Consider the following 26,463-nt stretch of genomic DNA (forward strand, 5'->3'; position numbering starts at 1 on the left):
CTTTTGATTACAATAGTAATAGAATAGAGTGGTAAAAACATATAGGACTTTCTATTTCATATTTCTATATTTTTATTAAATATAAAGTAGTTTTCAGAGAAGGAATTGTTGTCGCAAGTCTCAAATATACAAGGTCCAGTTGTAAATTGCGATAAATTTGAGTTTCAGTTTTTCAACATTGACGAAATAGCAAATTTTGAATTAATTTCGTTACACTAACATTGATGAACATTTCTCGATTGGATAGATAACCTAATTGCTCCTGATTATAGCATCGACATACGATTAAGTGCTAAATCAGGATCGATTTACTCGTTAATATATGCATTAACCGTGTGAATTCGACACAAGCTACAGAAGGTTCATAATCGTATTCAGCACATCTGCCGAGTTCTTAATCTGTTCTGAACATATTCCAAATTAATCCTATTAAGTTCAGAATTCGAAATCCACGGAATGCAAATTATTTGATTGCTAAACAATAGATGAAATTCAAGTTTAATCAGAGGGCGACTCGGTTCATGCAATTCAACAAGTATTAACTAGAAGTTAAGTTCAAATTACCAGTGTATAATCTGAAATTCCGTTTCTGAACTCTAAACAGTTCTTCGACAGAGTATTCATTTCGTTAATGAAACAGAACATAATGGCATTCTTTGAACATTATATTATCTCCAAATTCCGAATTGCGAAAAGGTATCTTGGGATAGGTTACCAGTTAAACTCTTGTTATTTTCTTTTTGAGAATCGAATTATGTATGCTTAGTCCATTTAAGAATAATTGACATCTCAGATGGCTATGGAAAATCGAATTTAAGTTGGTAATATACCATAAGTTGAGATTTTGTGTTTGCGGAATTCAGGTTGCACTGACCGAATATAATTTGAAAAGGATAAATTATGAAAATGTACTTGAAACCTCGTACCATCCAACCAAGAAAGAAGTGGATGACTTCCGAGAGACTGAACTGGATGGAGCCAAGGCGAAAACTGAAGAATAATCCTAGGGAATATAGAGAAGAACAGAAACTTATTAGGAAAAAGGTTAGAGAGGCCATAAGGAAAAAAACTACATAGAAAATATGACAGTCTAAACATGCCCAAAAAAATAAAGGTAATGAGAGACGGCACTTTGGAAACTTAGGTGATGACAGTGGAAAGCACCTAATAAATACAGAGGGGATGCGTCAACATTGAAAAATATAAAACATATACATCTCTTTCAAGACCAGAGGACAGACATAAATATTACCTCCAGGGAACCAGCACCTTCTATAATTAAGGACGAAGTGATGTATGAGTTCAAACTAGCAAAAAATAATAAAGCTCTTGGACCTGACGGGATTAATCGTAACTCATAAAGCTGAGGAAGATATTATCAAAGTACTTGTGGATGTATTTAACGCAATCTTTCAGTCTAGTCATATTCCCACCGAATGGCTTAAGTCTACATGTGTGGCCAAACCCAAAAGAACCCATCCGAAAAGTTGTGATGACACCATTAGTTCGATGAGTCATAACCTGAAGATCTTAAATATCTAAAATAGAATATATAGGAAATGCGAGGTCCTTTCTGACTGTAAATTTGGTTTTAGGAATGGGATGTGAACGAGGAAGCTTTGTTTGCCATAAATGTCTTCGTCCAGCGCTGTAGAGATTTCAATAAAGACGTGTACAACGAGACTTTCGAAACAGTCAAACATGATGTACCTACGCATAAATATTTCAAGCGAGCTACGTCTAGATCGCAAGATATTAATATAATTGCTAATCTTTATTGATACTACGGGACAATAAGCAATAGAATCTCAACAAATAGAGGATATAGAAATACAACTTGTTGTGAGACAAGGATGTATACTCTTTCCCATTGTGTTCAATCTTTACTCAAGAAAGGATTTTTCAAAGGTTCAAATTGCCATCTTGATCACCAACCTTCGACAATAGTTTATACCACTCGAAGGAGAAGAAGTATGATCATTACCTGATTCTGTTGATGCATATTAGCTAAAATAATGTACTCCATTCACATTCATTTTAGCACTCGGTTGGCCATGAAATAATTTTCTCAAGTTTTTGTAACTAGAACGGAGTAAGGTTGGCACTCATGAAATGTCGGTAATGTCATACCTCCGTTGCTACAACTAATATAAATTTTTATCACGAAAATGCCGAAAGTGATTGAAAAAAAGAGACAGGGTTTCAGGAAGTGCTATTTATTATAGAATTCAGGTCCGCTCATTCACATAGTTATCTCCTGATATTCTAAAATCCACAATACGTTAGACGGTAGCGAACATATTGAATGTAACAGAATTTATATAATGTTTCATCTGAATCTAAACGACTTATATTTCAGCTGGTTATTCCCACAATCAGAAAGATTGTGAATGAAGAGGATGACAAAGAATTTCCTTCTATGGGGAGACACAAAAGAGTGGTGGCATTTGAGAATTTTATGTTTGGGTGAATTAATGCGAAAAGTTTCCTACAGGATTTTCGTTGAATGTCATCGTAGAATAAGTTCCCGAAAATTGATTTTTCTATTTTTCATTTGATTCGTTCTATACATTGTAAATGTCTTAAAGTACCAATAAATACATAATTATTATTATTATATCAATGTATTAAGATAAACAGCCACAAATACGCGCCAGTTGTTCTGTTAATTGTTTATTCATGTGAAATTTTTGTTCAAAGGTGAAGTTCATCTCGACTTGAAACTTTCTTCAATTCTTTTTACTTATATTGATGCAAGATGTTTTTTGTTGAAGAATTCAACATTTTTGTAATTATCTGTTAATTTCTTCGGGAGATACCCATTACCATTACCAATCATATGCATTTCATCTTCGGGTTAATATTTTTGAAATCTACAACTGATATAACGTGTTCAAACTTTAGCCAAAGAAGATAACCAACATTAACTCTCCTCAAGCTAGTGCATATTATGATATTATACTGATCTATTGTATTTTCCATGCAAATAACTGGATTTGGTATGCCTTCAATCAGTTTGTATAAACTTCGTCACATATTTACCGAAGATATTCGACATTGTGATAAAATACGTAATAACAGAAACTTTTACGTAGAACGGGCAACATAGTGTTGATTTAAAACCCAAAAATGTTTTGACAAGCTTCATAACCCCATATTTTCGTACTATACAGAGTGAAATGTGTCAAATTTTCATGGCCAACCGAGTGCTAAAATAAAAGTGAATGGAGTATACCTAATCAAATAGAGAGGTACTTTCACCTTCGAATAAATTTTATTCAATGTAAATAAGTATCTGTTAAATAATTTCCTATCTGAAACCTTATTTCGGAGCTTTCAGATGAAATTATTTAACGAATATCAATTTTATGAAAACAGGGTATACTACTCTTCACTAATTAATGTAAAATAAGACACCGCATTGTAGAAATTGTCATAATTCCAACTAAAAAGCAAATATTTCGTGAAAATCACACAAAGAATAACCATACATCCAGAATCTAAAAAATTAAACCAATAATGACGTACCGACATTCGATCTATGACAAATAAAACCTTATTAACGAGATGGACAGTTTTCCTTATTTTTATATTATTTTTTCCAAAGGTGGCCCAATGTGATAATTAATAATTTACCTATACAATTTGTTTGTTGTTTCAAAGGTACTCATTGATAATAATGAATTTATCCAAAATAAGGACGTGTCCTCTCCCTCTTCAAAACGGTCACGAAATTTCTGAACTTCCCTCCCTTTTGTACAGTATAGAAAACTTTTTCTGAAGAAGTAGATTACAGAACTTTATATAAACTTGAAAGCAAATTCTACTCATTTATTTATGAAAACCAATATCACTCATCTTCAAACTCTAATTCACTGTTCAACCCTGGAGAATAGAGGCAGCGTGAAAAGTCCTGATCCTGTCTTCGAAATCGAGATTAACTGTCCAAGTTCACTAATTCCCACATTGGATTATGGTTTGGAGGATGTTAGAACATTGAAGTTTTAGCGGCTGAGGTATGCGGAAAGTTAGCAGCAACATTCCTTTCCTCTTCATTCTTGACGTCTCCTAATCGGTACATAAAACAAGCTGCGTGACGTACTATTTATTCCGACAGGGATAAAGTTCAGGAGCTTCGACAAACAAGTGTTAAACATGATTTAGTAAAGGCTTTTCACAATCACGCAGAGTGCCTTAAACGGTGCTGCTTTTCATCGAAGTGAAAAATTCAATTCATGATATTTTAGATGGGCGAAGTCAGTAGAGTGATCAATGTTAGGATAAAAACCATGAAGATGAATAAAAAGCAATACAGTGGGATTATAAATGCCTCACCCCTTTCACACAAAACTTTCATAATTCATAACATATTTTTGAAAATAATTATTTTCATATTACCGTAGATTCGGGTGACTTGGGACGATTCTTGAATTCAACTTTTGATATTTTGAAAACGGTGACCTTTATTTACCTGAAAAAGAGGTTCGTATATGCTTAATGACTCAGACTATTGATTAGAATATATACCATGCTTCAGAATTCGGATACAAATTTTGAAAAAAATAAAATATACTTGTCCCAAGTCACCCACCGATTTTGAAGGCTTGGGACTCAAGTTAAAATCTATTGATTTCTCTACTCTCAAATGAAATCAAAAATAAATAGTTGAAATTCGATAAGGAAATTAAATGATAAACCCTATTACAGCGAAAGTGAATATATTGCAACTGAAATGTAAAAAAAAAAACTGAACAAAACAAGGGAACTTTGGTTTCTTTCATTCTGTGGTGATTTCTTTGTGAAAATAACGTAAATGATAATATCCTGCGAAAAATCGGTATATTTCCTGCTGCCAATGCTCTCCTTGTAGATACAAGGCATTGCTCCAAGTCACCCTATGAAATAACAAAATAACTTAATGATAAGATAAGATAAGATAAGATATTTCTTTATTTCAGATAAATTCGAATTACATGAAAAGTTACAATAAATCCAAAATTAAATGAAATGACGTCACAAACATTTTTAGTTCACTCAGTAGCTTCAAAATAGTCCCTGAGGTTGTATGGTTCCAATGCAATCAGTAGATTTTTAACTTTATTTCTGAACGATTTATAGTTATTTATGCGTTTTATATCATTTGGTAATTTATTGAAAGCTCTGATGCTCATATAAGCAGCGCTCTTCTCAGTTAATGTTAATCTATGGGTTGGAAACATTATATTTAAATTTCTTGTGTTGTAACTATTTACGTTCTCAGGTATGAAACTACTCCTATTTTATGTAAGAACATAAGGCATTCAAACAAATACAGGCCATAAACAGTGAAAATTCCTCTAAATCTAAAAGTTCCTCTACATGATTCTCTAAATTTCATTTTGTAAATTATTCGAATTGCTCTCTTCTGAATTAGGAATATTTTCTCTAAGTTTTCATTTGTTCATTGTTCCCCAGAAAATTATACCATATTTGTAGGTGGATTCAAAGTTTCCAAAATAAACTGTTCTTAGGGTTTTCTCATTCATATATTGGGTTATTGATCTTAGTGCAAAGCATGTTTTACTCAACTTCACTGAAATGATTTCTGTGTGTTGACGCCAATTGAGGAATTGATCAATGTAGACTCCCAGAAATCTGACGTAGTTTGATAGTTGGTAGTTACAGTGGGATAAGGTTACTGAATCTGATTTTTCCTTGCTTGACCTACTTGTGTCAAAAAGAATGATTTTTGATTTGTCCTCATTTAGAACTAGGTTATTTTGGTTGAACCATGTTCTTGATTTCAAGAAGATGTGGTTTGCTCGTCTCGAGAGCTCTTCAAAATCCTCGGCACTGGTTAATAGATTTGTGTCGTCGACAAAATTCACCATGTTTCCTTCATCTTGCAGTACTATGTGGCCTAGATCGTTCAGGTACACTAAGAATAAGAGTGTGCCGATGACGCTTCCTTGGTCGATTCCTATTGTTCTTATCAATATTTTTGACTTTGATTGATTTTTATTTTGTGTGATGGTAACTCTTTGTTTTCTGTTAGTCATGAATAAATCAAGCCATTTAATTGTGTTTCCTCTCACTCCGTAAAACTCTAATTTCTGAAGAAGATATTCTTTGTTTAATGAGTCATAGGCTTCAGAAAGGTCTAGGAAAATACCTAGAGCCATCTTACTGTCCTCAAGTGACTCCAAAATGTACTGCAAGAATTCAAAGATAGCTGTCTGTGTTGAGCGTCCATGTAGAAATCCATGTTGGGTATGTGAAAAAAGGTTGTTTTCTTTAAAGTATTCAGTTAATCTTGTCGAGACTAGTACTTCAAAAATTCTGGAAAATGCTGGTAGTAAACTTATTGGTCTGTAGTTGTTGAGAAGTTCTGGGTTGCCTGTTTTGAATATTGGTTTTATGAGTGCTAGTTTCAAGGAATCTGGAAATATACCATGTTTGAAAGAATTATTTATGATGTATGATAGTATTTCGCTGACTGCTGGTAATGATAACTTGACTATCATAATAGGAATTTCGTCATCTCCGCTGCTGAATTTGTTTTTGATGGTTTTTGATAAGTTATCTATTTCGGAAGGTGTTGTTGGTCCCAGGTAGAAGGACTTCTCTATACGCTTCATGTGAGAATAATCTATAGGTGTTGTAGATATGTTATTTAGGAGGGTGTTTACTGTGTTGTTGAAGTGATAGTTGAAATTTTCTGCTATTTCTTCTGGAGTCCCTTCCAATTGCCAATCTTCAGTGGATCTTGTTGTGCCAGTGATCTCTTAGCATTTTTGCCACATAGTTTTACCTTTATTGTCTGACTTGATTATTCTTTCCTCATATGTTTTGGTTCTCTGGTTTTTCAATGCATTGTCATATTATTTTTTGGTTTTTTGATAAAGATCGAGATGTTGTTGGCTCACTCTACTTAAGACTAAGAGGATGTCTAATTCGTTTTTAATTTTTTCAATTTCAGGTGTTTTGTGAATATAGGCTCGCTTTTTGTTTAGAGATGGTTTTTTGGGAAAATTCTCGTTGAATATATTTATGAATTCAGACATAAAAACATCCCATTGTCTATTCACTTCAGATCTATCTATCTCTCGCACAAGGTTCCAGTTTTGGCTGAAGAATTTTTCCAAAAATGCATCTTTTTCTTGCTGGCCATAAAATCTTCGGAAATAGATGGTATTTTTCCTTACTTCTTCTGTAGCAAAAATAATTTTTTGTACTGTGTGATCTGACATATGTATATTAATGACTGAACTTTCCCAATGTTGGATATTTGTGAAGATGTTATCGATAGATGAGCTTGTTTTATTCGTAATTCTAGTATCCTGATTTATGACATGTTTGAGGTTGAAAGATCTCATAAGGTTTATCAGTTCTATTCCATCTCTATTTGTTTTTCGTAATTCTATGTTGAAATCACCAGCTACTATTATTTGTTTGTTTTCAGGTATTATTTTGTTTAATGTTTGTTCTAATTTTGAGAAGAAGGTATGGATGTTGCCGCCGGAAGGTCTATATATTGACAAAATGATTATATTTCCTCTCTTTCTGATCCATTCACCTGCAGCGCATTCAAACTCTCCAATTTGAGAAAACTTTTGTAATTTGGTTCTTGTAATACTTTTAAGTGAGAGATGCGATGATGAGATGCGTGTTGCCGTTTGATTTGTGAACAACCTTGTTTCATGAATATCTAATATCTCAATATCCCACGTATACAAAAAAAAAATTACACATGCACAAAGTGAAACACATGTACATGACACTAGAAAGTATAAGGGCCATAAAAAAAACGCGCTTTCACTCACCTGAATTCGTTAATTTTTCCTGTCAATTCAAACGCTCTGATCACGGCAAACTCAACAGGAATTAATCGTTAAACTGACCGAAAAGACGCTACATAATCTTATAATTTTGTCCTTTCACTCATAAATGATAAGAAAAAGATACAAAGAATTCTTCAAGGCGGGTAATTGTCTCAAGTTACTGGACTGTCCCAAGTTATAGGACTGTCTCAAGTCACCCAAATCTACCGGTAGGTACAGATTGAGTTTCTGACCTGAACATATATTTTAACAGTTGATGCTTGAGGTAAAACAACCCCCCACCCTTACCATTTTTTTTATTAGGCCTAGATAAAACGATGTAGTTATAGAGTTTTCATAATGGGCTATACTTTCTTTAGAAAAATAATATTCCCTTGAGAATAACAAGCTAAATCTATACTCTACTTCTGTGAATCTTTTGGAAGAAGTTGCATTCAGCCAATGCACCCAATTTTCGAACTTCAAAGATATTTGCTATTTTTGAATGTCACCTCATTATAAAACAAATTGGACGAGTTGCCTAGCATCGCTTACTTTTGTTTCAATTCAGCTTTGTATTCGTACGTGTGTACGTGTTCAACTAATTTCCATTATTTTTAAGTGTTCATAGAGTTTCTCCACTCTGTATTTGTATACGAGTTGGGTTCTTTGGAATTCTGGTGTTTTAATAGTCATATATTGAAGAAACTTGAATATGTGGGCTAAACTTTGTGTTTGGAGAAGATTCATCACATCAATGAATGACTATATTACAAAAAGCATTTCATTCAAGAAACTGGTTCGTGAGATATAACTCAAAATTACGTTTCTTATGAATTTCCACAGCTTGTATCTGTATCTTTTCACCCTAGCCGAATTGAAAAAAATGGTAGGGGGCAGAGGTATTTTTATTTACCTCATGAATCTTTTGTTAAAATATGTGTTTAAAAAATGTACGTCAAAGACTCACCCTGTGTTTCAGAATTTCCTTCATTCTACTCGATACTTTTTTTATAAATTTTCTATTTTCTTCCTTTTGCTGCAAGAACCATACCTTGTGTGTTTATTTCTTCGATCTTGTATTGAAAGTTACAACTTTCATTGAAAGCAGAGATCATAGAATTGTCGGAGACTTCGGATCGTTGTCAATCACATGATTTACATTTGTATCGAAAAACCAGTGGTTTGAAATTCGTGGCAACTACTCTGAATTGATCACAGTTTTTCGAATTACCATTTATGAATTCCAGCATAGCATGATGAATTGAACTTTTCAATGTTTTCAGTTGTGAAAATGACACCACGACCTTCGTTGATACCAGATTTGGATCATGTGCCTCCTGCTGAAGAAAAACCCCCAACACCATCCCAAGCCACACCACCAGCTAGACCGGAACCCGGTAAACCACCTAGTCGTGCAGGTGCCTGTAGAGTATGCCTGAAAGCTTTCAAACCGGAAGACTTCAGTCGAACATGCGCCGAATGTAAACAGAGGGTGAGTATCATCTATTACATTAGTTTTGCTCATGAGCAATCGCTACAGGAAAAAGTGATGCATGCGCCAATTAAGAATTGAAAACAACCAACAAGATTTTGATAATTTTCCTCAAATTTATTACATCTGGAATAAGGAAAATGAAAAGTTAGAAAAACTCCTAGGATTCACAAATTCGGCTAAGAACTTTTACTATACATTTTATTCACAGTGACAGATTCTAGATGCCTTGTCCCAAAAGTTATTCTGATTTATTCTGATTTTTGATACGAGTATTTCCCATATCAAATACTTTATGGTTTTAGTGAATATCTTATTGATTTGATTTGATGAAACATGAAATGGTTATAAATATGTATATTAAAGGCTATTTCATCAATTATTTTTTCCGGATTCGCGAGTAGTTGATTCGATAGCGGAAAATCAATCAAGATCTTCCCCGAACCTTTTAGCTTTCATTTTCAAATCACGTCACGTAAAGGGAGGGTAGGAAAATAAGTTGAATCAGCGGAGAAATGCGATGTGACTATTACTAGCAGTTCGTATAGGGCCATCGACCTGGTGTTGGTTTTTGTGCGATTTTTTATACATAAAGGTATTCCATTTCAAACACCATTCCATTTAAATTTATAACAGACCTAACAGGATAAAATGTTATTTATATGAAGCAATGAAAATGATACATTTCTTATTTTTTCTTATAACTTGACAACTAATTTCGATCATATACCGGGTCAGCTGACAAAGGTTCAGAAAATGCAGAGGAATCAAAAAAGGTGCTGAGAATAACTCTTGTCGCAAATTTATGAAATTTTATATATAGAATAATTGATAAGTATTCAGCAAAACATTTAACAATGGGGGATACAAATTTAAATAATATTCTTGATGGAACTATATATACTTCATTCACTTTTATTTTAGCAGTCGGTTGGCCATGGAAATTTGACACATTTCATTCTGTATAGTATGAAAATGTGGGGTTATGAAGCTTGTCAAAACATTTTTGGGTTTTAAATCAACTCTATGTTGCCCGTTCTACGAAAAAGTTTCTGTTATTACGTATTTTATCACAATGTCGAATCTCTTCGGAAAATATGTGACGAACATAATTGAAGTTTATACAAACTGATTGAAAGCATTCCAAATCCAGTCATTTGCATGGAAAATACAAGAGATCAGTATAATATCATAATATGCACTAACTTGAGGAGAGTTAATATTCGTTATCTGCTTTGGCTCACATCATTTGTAGATTTCAAAAATATTAACCCGAAGATGAAATGCATATGATGCAGTGGTTGGGAAAGGGTATCTCCCGAAGGAATCAACAGATAATTACAAGAATGTTAAATTCTTCAACAAAAATCGTCTTGCATCAATATGAGTAAAAGGAATTGAAAGAAGTTTCAAGTTAAGATGAACTTCACCTTTGAACAAAAATTTCAGATGAATAAACAAATAACAGGCAACTTGCGCGTATTTGTGGCTATTCATCTTAATACATTGATGTAATAATAATTAGGTATTTTATAGTACCTTAAGGCATCTACATTGTATAGGACAAGTCAAATGAAAAATAGAAAAATCCATTTTAGGGAACTTATTCTCCAATGACATTTATCGAAAATCCTGTAGTAAACTTTTCGCATTAATTCAGTCAAACATAAAATTCTCAAATGCCACCACTTTTTTGGGTCTCCCAATAGAAGGAAATTCTTAATCATCCTCTTCATTCACAATCTTTCTGATTGTGGAAATATCCAGCTGAAATATAAGTCGTTTAGATTCAGATGAAACATTCTATACATTTTCTGACATTGAATATGTTCGCTACCGTCTGACTTATTGTGGATTTTAGAATATCAGGGTATAACTATTTGAATGAGCGGACCTGAATTCTTAATAGCACTTCCTGAAACCCTGTCTCTTTTTTCAATCACTTTCGGCATTTTTCGTAATAAAAATTGATATTAGTTGCGGCAACGGCGTTATGACATTAACGACATTTCATGAGTGCCAACCTAACTTCGTTCTAGTTACAAAAACTTGAGAAAATTATTTCATGGCCAACCGACTGCTAAAATAAATTTGAATGAAGTATAGGTAGATCGAACTGAAAACAGAGTTTTATTAGGATGAGCTGTTTAACCATGACACGTATTTCGCTATCACAGTAGCATCTTCAGGTGGTTTAAAATAAAATCTACCGATACATTAAAAGAACAGGTGGCCAAAAAGCTGGTTTCTGCTTTCTTCAAATAATCAATTGATGTGCCCGATACTTGATGCAAATCCTTGATTGGACTAAAAACAAACTTATATTATTTTCACTCACACGTGTTTCTTGTATCGGCTACATCAATTCAATGTTGGAAGGGAGGATAGAGATATATAGGTCCAGGTAACCATATCTCAGAGAGCTATTGTGACGAGTCAGATTTTGCTGCGCCACAAGAAGGAACTTTCTTCACCAATACTTTCGTAATAGTACCTGAAAATGGAAATATTTTGGAATGAAACCGTTATATTATCATAGGGGGGATTTACCGATTGATATTATGTTATTGTTTTCCACCGACCAAGCCCATGTTTGAAGCGGATACCGTATATATCTTTTGTTTTCAGAATTCATATATTTTATAATTCTTTCCGTTCAACCGTACTTTTTCTGACTCGAGAAAGGTCTTTCAACTTGTTCCGTTCTTTTCTTCTGTCTTTTGTCTTTTTTCGAGCCGGTGGATTGACCGAACAATTTGAGTGCATCCAATGAAGAGATGACTTACCCATAGTGGGGAAAGTTTTCCGAGGAGAGGGGTACTTCTTCGACGCCCGGCGCTGAAGGTCAAGAGCAAATTAATTGAGATCGAGGTGCCGAGGAAAGTGCTAAAAGTGTTTTCACCGTTAGTGGGATTTACGACAAGTTTGAAAGTTTAAGGCAAGTCACTTGTCAGCATTATTATTCCTTACGTAGTGCATACCTGAGGGGATATCTTCGCTATTTTCCACGTTCTTTATTCCGTTGGACTGGCTGAGAATACCCACCTACCATTTAAACTTGATCTTGAAGGGTGTGTAGAGTGCCGGCTTCCGTGACCGTTTGACCGCCGTTGGGTCCCAGGAGGGCTTGTGGTTCCTACCGTATTTTTGTGCTCATTTTGTTAATATATTACCGACTTCCGACCGTTACAGGTTGACAGCTCCTTCTGACCTGCTGTCCGACTGGCAGCCATTTCGAGAGTCACAGAGAGAAAGAGAGAGCGAGAGACAGGGTGCACTGCAATTGGACTGAGTCCAGCCACCGTAACGATTTCTGCCGACAGAGAGAGTGACTTGCCAGGATTTCAAAAGTTAACCGTATTTACCGTCTATTTTCAATGTACCGTACTCCTCTGGAGTAACCGTACTAAACTTAACCGTATTCACAGTCTATTTCCACCGTGCTCCTCTGGAGTGACCTTACTAAATTTAACCGTATTTACAGTCTATTTCCACCGTACTCCTCTGGAGTGACCGTACAAAATTTAACCGTATTTACCGTCTATTTCAACCGTATTTTCCTGGAGAGACCGTATTTCATCAGCCGCCCCACACCGACCAGGCCGCCGGTTGAAATCATCATTTTTTATTACTTGTACATTTTTGTATATAATTTTATTCAGTAGGAATAAAGAACTGAACGTTTATTTGGTTGCCAGTTTTCAGTCAATTTACTAAATCAGTTTAATCTAGGTGTGTAGTTAGAAGAGATAGGTACTCTTTTTAACGCCTAAAGACCGTTGAAAAGCAGACACTTAGAAGATGCTACCACCCTAGTATTCATCGATACCCTCCTCCACTGATACTCAAGTCTACCCGGGCTCTCTAATTCTTTGGAGATTCTGTGAGTGGAGTGGGGTTTCACTGATTGCCCCACTGGCGCCCGAGCAAAGGTAAGGGGCGGCCAGGGTGAGAGAAAAAGCCCATCACACTTTAAAGCAGAAATGTATAGGTACTCGATTCCTTGTTGGTCACATTAATAAGTATAGCATTCAGAGCAGAAATATTGAACAACTATATAACAGCTACTCTCCAATATCCGCCTCAAACAAAGAACATATCTCTTTTCTGAAGAGAATATCAATAGTAAAAATAGCACTTCCTTTTCAATAATTCACCGTTTAACTGAAAAATCCCTGATGCCCAAGTAACTAATCAAAAGTTCAATATCTAGATATTGAACTGTACCTTTTACCTTCAGTATTCAACGAAAAAAAACTAAATGCTACTAAATACATATCCACTAATCGAAAAGCATGGTGCCAATAGCATTTCTCAGTCTCCAATCCTCCATATTTGTTTACGCCTTGCAGCGCCCTCGACGGTAGTTAAAACGCTAATGGTCTCATATTCTCTCCATGATCTCAAAATGAACATGGCAATTACAAAAATGTTATCTACCATGTCTGGGCCCAATGTAAAGCTAGCGGAAAATAGAATCCCACCATAATCTTTTTTTAGTGTTACCAGAAGAAGGACAACAGTGCCTTGAAAAAATTTCTGTTGAATAGTTTCCCAATCAATAATTTAAAATGAAGATGCTAAAACACATTAATTGAGTTACAATTATATGTATCTACTTATTTTTTGGCAAGAAACTTACAAAATTGAAACTTTTTTCACGTTAGCCCTATGCCAGCACTGTGATTAATTCAAATTGCTTTTATTTACGAGGTGGAATGTTGAAAACTTGAACTAGAATCTGTTCTTTTGTAGGTATGTGAAGACTGTGCAAGCTACAGCAAACTGACAGAAGATGATGATCCGGCAAACTGGACATGCAGTGTGTGCCGGCGGAAGCTTCAGTCTAGGGCTGCAGTGCAAGCCACTACAGATTCTAACGAGAGCCTGCTGGATATTCCCATACAAGAACTTCAACGAAGACACTCGGAGGCAAGATTAGGCTCGAGCAGCATTGGGAGCGGGATATTGGGAAATGTGGGAAGCGGTCTGGTACCACCTAGAAGTCCGGACTTGAGAAGACATTCGGACGTTTCACCAGCGTCGCTCAAAGAAATAGAAAAGGTGAGAATTTAGATCAAGGAATTCAACAGTTAGTACCTAGGAAATGTTGAGTATGGAATGCCTCAATCATCTCACTGATTTTTGTGTGCAAGGTTATTACTGATATTTTGGTGTTCTTTACATTGTTATCAGATTATTTTTCAGGAAATTTGTTATTTCAAATCGACTATTCTGTATTTTTGGCCCTACTAAATCCTCATGAAATACTGAATATTTTTCATCTGGGGTTCCATATACCAAAATGCCTTAACTTCGGTGTTACATTCAGATTTATTTTTATTCATTAAAATAATACATTCAAATGGCTATGATCGATTAAATATATTTGAATATACTTCGAATGTTAGTTTCATGTTAGAGATATGTCCACATTCGAGTAGTAAAAAAATTGAGTAGGAATTAAACTTATTTTAACTTCGGTGGAGATAATTTATAAATTTAACCTCCAAAATTATAGCATTTAAGTGTTTATAAGAATTTCAGAAAAAAACAAATTTCCATTTGAAATATAGAAAAAAAGAAAGAAAAAGTAAAGATCTGACAACTATATTGAACGAATAGAATATTTGCAGCCATATCACACATAAATGTATGAAAATCGTGCCATCCGTTTATGGAATAATTGAGGCGTTTTATATACTGAAAAAACATATCTGTTTGATATAGTTGGTACCTAGATTTAAAAAAAATGCAATTTGGATTATTGAATTATTGATGTGAAGTGCAAGAGTCTCGTGAAAGTGAAAAAAAGATGATGCTGCCGACAAATTCAATACCTAAATACAAATTTTCGAGATTGAAAAGTCGGATCCAAATAGTTGGGGAGCCGACGATGCTAAATCGGAATTTACTCCAGCGTTGCGGAGACCTAGTGGATTTTGATGAAAAAGGTTTTATGATGTATGCACTTTCAGCGGTGGGGAAAGCGTCTGCAGGTTTTCAAAGATGTACATACTCGAGCGTGTCAGATTAAGATACTTTATATGCCCTACGTCTCTGATAATAAATTCATGTTAATCCGACAGTGTGCGTGGTGAGGCAAGATGTACGGAAGAGTTGGAAAAAATTTATTTTTTTTGGGCGTGTCAGTTTTTTGAAGGATATGTTTATTGGACCTAAAAGAAGCTACTTTTCAAGAGACTGATAATTTTGAAAATGCAAAAAAATAGATCACTTTTACATTCTCTAGAGTGTCAAATTTTCATACAGATGTTTGATCTAGGTTTAATGTGGATGTTTTCTTAATCTGACAATTTTAAGATGAAATTTTTTTTAAATATCTCCCTTTCTATACCTCTAATCGTTATGTCAATGTAGAAACCGAGTCTAATGTACATTCATCGCCATATATCTCAGAAACGTTCAAACGTAGAAAAAATTGCTTCGGACGAAATTTGTAGAAAATGTTAATTATGCTATACAACTTTTTTTGTGACCTATTTATGACCAATTTTTAATGTTTCGGCTTGCTGAAACTGTCAGATTATATTTTTTCCGCCATTCTTGAATCATTAGCTTCATTTTGCTAGTTTTGCGCCATTCTACAGATTTTCGTCAGGCTTAAATTGTCAGATTAAAAAAATATATACTTTTCAACATGTCGTTAACCACATATATCTTAATCTGACACGCTCGAGTAGGTATACTCCATTCACTTTCATTTTAGCACTCGGTTGGCCATGAAAATTTGACACATTTCACTCTGTATAGTACGAAAATGTAGGGTTATGACGCTTGTCAAAACATTTTTGTACGTAAAAGATTCTGTTATTACGTATTTTATCACAATGTCGAATCTCTTCGGAAAATATGTGACGAACATATTTGAAGTTTATACAAACTGATTGAAGGCATACCAAATACAGTTTTTTGCATGGAAAATACAAGAGATCAGTATAATATCATAATATGCACTAGCTTGAGGAGGGTTAATGTTCGTTATCTTCTTTGGCTAGAGTTTGAATACGTTACATCAGTTGTAGATCTCAAAAATATTAACCCGAAGATGAAATGCATATGATGCAGTGGTTGGGAATGGGTATCGCCTGAAGGAATTAACAGGTAATTACAAGAATGTTAAATTCTTCAACAAAAATCATCTTGCATCAATGTAAGTAAAAGGAATTAAAGGAAGTTTCAAGTCAAGATGAAGTTCACTTTTGAACAAAAATTTCACATGAATAAACAATCAACAGGACAACTGGCGCGTATTTGTGGCTGTTCATCTTAATACATTGATATAAAAATAATAATTAGGTATTTATTGGTTCCTTGAGACATTTACAATGAATAGGACAAGTCAAATGAAAAATAGAAAAATCAATTTTCGGGATTAAGACGCGTGAAGCGTCTTTAAGCGGTGCTATTCGAGCGAATAAGTCATGACGTCAGTCTTTAAGACGCTTTAAGCGGAACCTAGCGGTCTGTGGAGAGCGCCTGTGTCATAGAGTCATCTTGTCTCTGGCCTGTGTCGTCTTAAGCGGAAAGAGAATATGTTGTTTATATTGAATTTGATTTGAATTCCTACTAGGGAAGAGTGCTTTTATTGCCAATAATGCAGTTTCTGCATTATCATGTAGAATAAATAAATATTTTTCAAATAATAGCCAAAGAACAGAAATTGAAAAATTCACAATTCGATTCGCTGTCTAATGACAACGACAGATGACTCAACCATCAGCGATATTCTATTTTTGCGACAACAAAATTAATGACGTCACGCTTAAAGACGCTTTAAGACATCGATTAAGACGCTTAATCGCCAAAATATGGCTTTATTTTACGATGACATTAATCGAAAAACCTGTAGTAAACTTTTCGCATTCTCACTCAAACATAAAATTCTCAAATGCCACCACTTGTTTAGGTCTTCCAATAGAAGGAAATTCTTTGTCATCCTCTTCATTCACAATCTTTCTGATTGTGGAAATATTCAGCTGAAAACTAAGTCGTTTAGATTCAGATGGAATATTATATAAATTCTCTTACATTGAATATGTTCGCTACAATACGTCTGACGTATTGTGGATTTTAGAATATCAGCTTATAACTATTTGAATGAGCGGACCTGAATTCTAAATAGCACTTCCAGAAACCCTGTCTCTTTTTTCAGTCACTTTCGGCCAGAGACAAACTGAGTCTGCTTTCGGCATTTTCGTAATAAAAATTGATATTAGTTGTGGCAACGGCGTTATGACATCAACGACATTCCATGAGTGCCAACCTTACTCCGTTCTAGTTACAAAAACTTGATAAAATTATTTCATGGCCAACCGACTGCTGAAATAAATGTGAATGGAGTATAGGTACAATGTTTTTTTACTATTCTGACATGCTGTACTAGACAAATCACCCTGTATACAAGTTTAATTTTTGGTAGAGGTACTCTACAGGGTCCGAGGTATCTTCCATTATATTAATCTGACACGCTCGAGTCCTCTTGGGCTCTCCAACTGAAAAAATCTCCAATCTAAAACGCAACCTTCAAAGTGAATTGGGCACCAAAAGATTTCAGATATTGTGAATAATTCTACACGAAACAATGATTTTGAATTCGCCAAGCAGAATCTTGATTCATCAGCATTTTCGAGAAAACTAAGTAAACTCATAAAAAAAATTTATAAAAATATTTTTTTGCAGCTGAAAGTGGGGGGCACTAAGACTCCTGACACAGATTGGACGAGAGGAAGAGGTGCCGGTCGTAGTACTGCCAACAGTAGAGCGAACAGTCCCCCAAGAGAGCAAACAACTACGGTTCTTCCTCCAACTCAACGTTCAAGAAGGGGATCTCGGGTAGCTAGACAACGCAGTTACGATGAAGAGGTAAAAAATTCAATTGCACCAGGAAATGCAGAACCAGGCCTAGGTCTTCCACCTCCAATGCCAAGGAGAGCATCTGCGTACGATGTGTATGCCGTTCCAGGTGAGATTTTTTTTTTATAAATAAGGCCAATTAGTCCGAGAGCTGGCAACGAAATTCGGCAAGAGTTTTGTAATGGCTCATAATTAAATATGATTTAGTATTGAGTGTGTACATTAGTCAGCACCCATTCTCAAGGTCAGGTAGTGGAACACCTAGAGGCAACGCGCTTTAATGTAGGAATATAAAATTACAACATACTCTACAAGTATTTTGTAATGATTAAAAATTGTCACTAAACTAGTTTAAAGAACAAAAAATTTGAGAAAGTGGTCAGACCTTATTTTAGTGAAACGCGGTGGGTCAGTAACCCACAGAAGTTTCTGCCTTAACGATATCGTTTCAAGAGATTTGTAATGGCTGAAAATGCATTTGTTGCTCAAATATCATATATTGTTTGAGAATAAAATAGTCAGACCACATATTAATAGAACAGAGGCAGTCAGCAGTCACCCAAAGTACGGATATTGTAATTTAACAAAAATCAAAGAGCGTAGCCGCCAGTTGTTCCACTACCTGACCTTGAGAGTAGGCGCTTATGTGCACCACCAAAACTAACCAATATTTGAAAATGAGCCATTACAAAACTCTTGCCGATTTTCGTCGCCAGCTCTCGGACTAAATGTGTTTTCACCCCATACTTGCTAGAACTTCATAATAAAATGGGTCAAATTCTTCGGAACGACCCGGTCTTTTAGAGTTCGAAACAACCTCAAGTCATCACTAAGGGCAACGAGTAAAATGAACTAAGAATCGATATAAAACAAGATAAGAAAGAAGCAATCCCAATTGGCAGATGGCGATCAAGTGATTACTATCTGTTACTGACGTGATCTTCATCCATTATTTCGATTATCATTTCATTTTATTTGCTGTATAATCTAACGTTAACAAAACTTTGGATTATTGGACTTCTTTATGCGAGTCTGGGCTGGAAACTCGCTTTGAGATGAAAATATTTTTCATACCCCTCTCTTCACTACAGTATATTATGAAACTCAACGTATATTTGTATAACTTCACCAAGGACAAACTTGATGACTTCATGATTGAAGGATATTTTGGGAGGTTGCATTTTTCCTCTCTCCCAACATCTGAAACAAAAGGAAATCAAGATATAATAATGAATAATTCCTTATTCTCAGTAGAAAACGCCTCTGTGTTATAAGTTAGGCAAATTGAATACACATCATAAAATGTGACCAATATTTTATTTAATCAAGGTTTGACCGTTCGTTGTGAATAAAAATGTCTGAAGGGAGAAAATTTAAAAAATATATAGATGCGGCTTCAATGCAGATTTCAAAATGGTATGAAGAAATACGAAATCACAAAACCCATTCATACGGTTTTCTGTATAATATCTATTAGTAAATATTCCATAAATAATATACTTATCAACACGAAAAAACGATTTGATCCATTTGTTAACCTACTACACAGAAAAGCAACAAGGTGTAGTAGACATTTCTACAAGGAGCAACCACTTATGCTCTTCTATGAGGTGTTTCAGAACTATCCATTAATTTTGGAACATGCCGTATATTATCGCAACAAAATCGAATGATCACAGCATCCACTTGAAAATTTCTCATTAGGAAATTTTCATATCAACGCAAACTGTGAAAATCTTGGAGCGGTACATGAATTTTTCAGTTGTGAATTTCGAGGGTTAAATTTTGGAAATCCAAAGAATATATTTATTTATTCATTAATTCAAAAACTTGGACCATAAATCATGGGACGCCTTGGAGTACCCGAAAAATTCTCAGCAGTTTCTAAAGGCCTCCATACCAACAACACCGCTTGGACACAGCATAATGGCTACTATTTCTTAACCAACTCTGGAATAAAACAACACTGCGTGTTAGCGCCTTTGCTGTTCAATATTTTCGACATATCTGTCTCGATAATTGCTGATATGAGCATGCCTGTAAGAGGAGTTGGAATAAGATTCAGATTTGATGGAGGCCTGTTTAACCTGAAGCGCCTCAGAGCAAAAACGGAACTTCAATATGCAGACGACTGAGCACTTATCGTTAGCAGCTCAGAGGATCTACATATAATGTTGGACACCTATAAACATATACACGAAGCTTTAGGCCTTAGACTCAATATCGACAAAACCAAAATCCTGGTAAGTCCGCCAGAAAGCCTTCAAACTGATATCAGCCTGAAACTCTTGAACAGGTCGAGCAGTTCAAATACTTGGGAAGCTTCATAAATACTAGGGCTACCTAGACGTGGAACTACACAACCGTATCAATTCGACATCACGGGAATTGTGGAAGCTAAAGTGTTTCAAAATCACGATCTCAATCTGACAACGAAGACAGCTGTTTACAAAGCAGTGGTCCTCCCAACGCTTCTTTACGGAAGAGAAAGCAGGACGCCCTACAGGCGGAATATTAAACAGCTTGATCAAATGCAACAAAGCCATCTAAGACAAATAATGCACATCACATGGTTCCACAAAGTTTCAAATGCAAAGTCTTGCAACGTGCGAGTTTTATAACAATTGAGACTCAAGTAACGAGGGCCGACTCAGATGGAGCGGCCACATTCTGAGGATGCAAGACACAAGACTCCCTAAAATAGCTCTGTACGGCGAATTCACAGAGGGAGCTCGGAAACCAGGAGGCCAGTATAAGCGGTTCAAGGATATACTGCATCAATCCCTAAAATCAGTTGATGTCAATCATAACTGGAAACAACTAGCGTTAGACAGATAACAGTGGAGGTCTTGGTCCACAGCTTTAATGTAGACTCGAGAAGAATACAGCGGCGGCCAGATCTAGTTGGTGACTATCCATTCCTGGAGTGTGGAAAGATCTGTAGGTCACGGTTGGGTCTCTTCAGTCACAGGAGGGCATGCAGTCGCGAGTTGCCCTAAGAAATTATAAGTTTGATCGCACCGATAGTTTGGTTTCTTAGTCCTTTTGTAGATTTATTCTCGGTAACGGGATACAGCAATGAATGAATATACAAGAACAAGAACGCTAACAGGTGAGAACACCCAAGACCAGCGTCCACTTATAATAAAAGTCCATATAAACAGTTTCACAAATTAATCTTTCTTTATCATTATTAACTGAACAGAACAACTAGGTACTAAGAGAATCAGCTGAAAATATTCTCAACAAATTTTCTGAAGGAGCATACGCTGCCACCTAGAAACAGGTTAATAGATACCTGATAATACCTAGAATTCTAGCATTCTCGATAAAGGAGACTATTTCGTTCCGTTGGTCCTGTAGGTAGGTATGTGAATTCTTAGATGCCTAGCAGGAACATGAAAATCAAATGCCTCTAGAATTTCAGGACAATCTATTTGTCTATATTAATCTATATTAAAAATAAGTGAACTAACGATTTACTGAAAATAGTTTCCTGAAGAAATCTACGTGATAATTTGTAGAATGTTTTCAGTTTATATAATGGTGCTTTTCGTGAATGCGAGAACTATATCGGATAAAAAAAACTTCTTGAATAAGATTCAGACATAATATATCATTCACATCTGACGCATACCGTAGGGTGCAAGTTTTATATCCTAAATGTCAGGGGGAAATATTGCAATTCGTGCTTAGACTTCCAATAGGACATATCCGACAGAGTTTCGCAGATTCAGCAGTCGAGTTTCCAAGTCGTGATCTCAACACATTCAACTCGAATCGATTTTATTATGAAGAAAACTCAATAATCTGATCCAGGTGGAAACTTTTGGGCTGATGATCCGCCTATTTCTGTTGGGTTGTATATTTCATATCAACACCAATGTTGATTTGATATTTTCAAAGCTAGGTCAGATAATTATTTGAATTCTAGAGCGATTCTGATTTGCACGTAGGTATCCTGTTTTCAATGGAATCGGAGCATTTTGGATTATTATCTAGGGGACCTATTACAGAGGTTCATGATATGGAAAAATTCATGAGTTTCTCCTTGTAAGATTGAAAATTAATTGAAGAATATAAGGAAACAAGGTGTTAACTTTTTTTTGTTTTCGTTTATAATTGAAATGGCAGGATATATTCAGTATGTAAATTGTCTTTCATTATTCAGTTGGAGAACTGAGCTTATTCACCTACCCACTCTTTGTTGTAGTGATGTTTTTAGGGGTTATTTGATAGAAATTCGTTTTGAGGTATACATATATGTAAGTCAGTATGTAGGGTGAAACAATAGCTATTATTACAACTAGGGAAATATGAACAGTATATTTCCCGTGGTGTAATCAATAGTTTTTTCTGATTGAAATAATCTGTTAAGGGGAAATCATTGTTAGATTGTATATTTGTGTAATAATTTTAGCTATTATTACAACTAGGGAAATATGAAAACTATATTTCCCGAGGTTGTCAGGCTCCGCCTTCGGGATGTATAGACAACCGAGGGAAATATATTCATATTTCCCGTGGTGTAATCAATAGTTTTTTTCTGATTGAAATAATCTGTTATGGGGAAATCATTGTTAGATTGTATATTTTTGTAATAATTAAATTTTTAACGTTGCTAAGGGCCATGTTTCTGAAAATCATGGTTGACTGGTTTCATTTTGACGTCTTGTCAGAAATAAAATTATTGAAATAATGTCGAACTACGTCGAAACTCAATCGGCAAAAGCCCGTGAATCTTTGGTTCCGGCCAAATCTCAAGCTGCCTACAGTAGAGAGTACGATTGCTTTCAGGAGTGGAAAAGAAAATATTTGGTGGACGGTGTGAGCGATAATATTTTGTTAGCATATTTCCAAGATTTGGTATGTTGCTTTGATTCTTGTTATTCTTGATGTATGATTAATTCATTCGATCCCCAGTCGCAGAAATATTCACCAAACACGTTATGGCCGAAACTATCGATGTTAAGATCAATGCTACATCTGAAGGAAAAAACTGATGTCAAATTATTCGATGAAGTCGAAGCATTTGTTAAGAACAAAAATAAAGGATACGTTCCTAAAAAATCAGCAGTGTTGTCCCGGGAGCACCTCAAGGCATTCTTGAGTGAAGCTCCTAATGACGTTTTTTTGATGTATAAGGTAAAAGTTTAATTTTGATTTCCTCTGTTGATAAGATTTTTACATTCACAATTTTGAAGGTTGTTTTAATAATGGAAATCTTTGGCGCCTGCAGAACACAAGAGCTGGTGAATATGCTATCTTCAGATATCGAAGATCGTGGTCGGTAATCATAATTAAAGTCTCAAAAACTAAGAATGATATAAACAGAATATTCACTATAATGGATGAAGAAGATCTGGGTGCTGCTCGTTTGGTGCGGGAGTATTCGGCGTAGCGTCCGCAAGGCGTTCTTAGGTTCTTCGTAGCTTATAGAGATAAGAAGTGTACTTTTCAGCCTGTCGGCAAAAATACCTTCAGAAAAATTCCGAGTAAGGTTGCTGAATGGTTGGGATTAGATAATCCGAAAATGTGTACAGGCCATTGTGGAAGACGAACATCCGCGACTTTGGTTGCCGATGCGGGAGCCTCAATGACAACACTCAAGAGATATGGTGGTTGGAAAAGTTCGTCTATTGCAGAAGGCTATCTGGCTGACACTATGCTGCACAAAAATAAGGTAGCGAAGATGATAGCAGGTGTGGAGGGAGAGCCATCTGCAGCATCACAGTCTTTGAAGACCGTTTTGGGAGAATCGTCCTAGACTGCTACTGCACGGAATGTTCTCAAGAAAACTGTAGTCTCGTCGACGAAGAATTATGAATAAGATATTTCTTCTTCCTTTGTATCTGGTGGAAAAACTTTCAGTGGAAATTTCAACAATTGCAGTTTCCATTTTGTTACTAAATAAAGAAATAAAATATGATTTGACGTTCTGAAAGAAACGTCAAATCATATTGATTTGACGTTTCATATTTCCCTATGGAAATATAAACTGACATTCCATATTTCCCTAGGGAAATATGAGTGTGTTATGACACATGGTAACTAAGGCGATATAGCTCAATGTTGGTTCGATCAGAAAAAAAAAGTCTTATTTCCTCATTCTGTTTACTTCATAATCATATGAATTGTGGTTGTTCGAAAATTTCGAAAACCTTGAAGAGAAACGGTTTGGTGTTTGTGAACACAGCAGTAACAAGTTCTTCACATTCGTTCTGGGAGTGTTTGAATATCTCTAATTCTTCCCAAGTTTCCTGTTCGAAACCGTATAAATTTGTTGTAGGAGCTCCGCATCGGTGTCTGGATCTAATTCGTGTTTGGAATCCTTTTAATGTTTACCGAAAGTTGACTTATTGTTAGATGTAATCCTTGGGCTCATGAGATGTTCATTAACTCTCGTCCTTATTTTCATTGAGTTCTACCTATTATATATTTATAGACGATAATACAGCGTGATTCATCACATTTTAGTTTGTAGACCCCAGTCTACAGATGCTTCCCACTTTTCGCAAGATGCAAATTTGCAGCTAAAGACCTCATTCTCCGGAACTTAGGAATGCTTGTCTAAAGAGTCCAAATCCAAACGTTTTCAAGAAGGGGGACCTGAAAGAGTAGAAAATACTGAAGCGTTTTTGATTATTCTGATGATACTCCAGTAGTCGTATACAGCTGGACCCCCTATAGGCGACACATTAAAGAGCTTGAACAAACGCAACAGCGTCATCTAAGATAAATACTGCACATCAGATGGTTCCACAAAGTTTCAAATGCAGAAGTCTTGCAGCGCGCGAGTTGTATAATAATTGGGACTCAAGTAACGAGCGCCCGACTCAGATGGAGCGGTCACATTCTGAGGATGCAAGACACAAGACTCCCCAAAATAGCTCTGTACGGCGAATTCACTGAGAGAGCTCGAAAACCAGGAGGTCAGTATAAGCGGTTTAAGGATATACAGCATCAATCCCTAAAATAAGTTAATGCAAATCATAACTGGGAACAACTAGCGTTAGACAAAACACAGTGGAGGTCTTTGGTCCACAGTTATATTGTTGACTCGAGAAGAAAACGGCGGCGGCCAGATCTGGTTGGTGACTATCCATGCCCGGAGTGTGGAAGGATCTGTAGGTCACGGTTGGGTCTCTTCAGTCACAGGAGGGCACACAGTCGAAAGTAGCCCTAAGAAATTATAAGTTTGATCGCAATGAATGATGAATGAATCTACAAACAGTAGGCGGATGATTTTACTTTTTGTTAAGAGCAGTAAAAGACTATCAAGATAGTTATCCAGAATTCCAGCAAAATGTCTTGCCCTATCAATTTTATCAACGAAAATGTTAGAAAAGTTCCAATTTTGGACTGCCCATATCTCAGAAGGGTACTTATATAGGCTATAAAGGGTGATTAATTTGGAAACGTGCATAAAATAAGCGCATGTGAAGGACATCCAAGAGGTTCTAAATAACCTATATTTTTATCCTCCTAACTTTTAGATCTCAATCTAGAGCACGTTTTTCAAAAAATTCGTCATAACTAGCTAAAGCATTCTTTCAATCAATATCATATAGGAAATAGTAAATTAGTAATAGGCATTAAAGATCAAAAAATCATAGCTTTGTGAAGTGAGAAAAATCAATTTCGCCTTGGAGGAAATTACAAGGAGTGAATACTTAGGGAGAAATTTTCGAGCTAACTTAAAAAAAAATAACGCTTGTTACACCGCCCACCTCATTAAATGATGAGAAATACATTTTCCTACATAGGAAATGGGATTATAAAAAATCAATTCCACCATGAAGGTCCCTTTGAAGTTCCTTGCTGGAAAATTTCTCATTAGAACATTAATAAAAAAACATCCATAAAAAATATATCGAATATATTTCATTAGAGCCTGATTCTCTCTGAACAAGTACAGGGTATCCCATATCGCTCGATTTTGGCCGTTTTTAAGAAATAAGCCGTGGATTCTACGGAATCTGACTAAGCAGTTGGATTATGCCAATACGGTTTATAATGCGTTATTCAAAATCGAAATGGACATACGAACAAGTGAATAATGGTGCTCGATGTCAAATATCAAACATACAGTACTAAAGAAATTATTTGAAATATGGAATGGCAGATATAACCAAATTTTGATATTTTCTCGATTTCGAAAATGTTCCGTAACTTCTTTATTTTCGGAAATATCTAAAAACGATAAAAACTTTCTAGAAGCATTTTCTCACTGTCTCATATAAAAGTGTCCACCCTCAATAACTTAACAACGAATAACAATTTGTGAAAACA

General features: G+C 35.4%; 1 protein-coding gene across 2 annotated transcripts in view; it reads left to right on the forward strand.

Moving 5' to 3' along the window:
* LOC123319210 (regulating synaptic membrane exocytosis protein 1) overlaps nucleotides 1–26,463 on the forward strand; it is a 301,043-nt gene that overhangs the window by 153,241 nt on the left and 121,339 nt on the right. For both annotated transcript variants that reach the window (XM_044906078.1, XM_044906085.1), the window contains 3 exons: nucleotides 9,086–9,294; nucleotides 14,050–14,358; nucleotides 17,998–18,280. In XM_044906078.1, coding sequence (XP_044762013.1) covers nucleotides 9,086–9,294; nucleotides 14,050–14,358; nucleotides 17,998–18,280 — 801 coding nt within the window. The remainder of the gene's footprint in view (nucleotides 1–9,085; nucleotides 9,295–14,049; nucleotides 14,359–17,997; nucleotides 18,281–26,463) is intronic.

This window comes from Coccinella septempunctata, chromosome 1 (assembly GCF_907165205.1).
Source record: "Coccinella septempunctata chromosome 1, icCocSept1.1, whole genome shotgun sequence".
NCBI lineage: Eukaryota > Metazoa > Arthropoda > Insecta > Coleoptera > Coccinellidae > Coccinella > Coccinella septempunctata.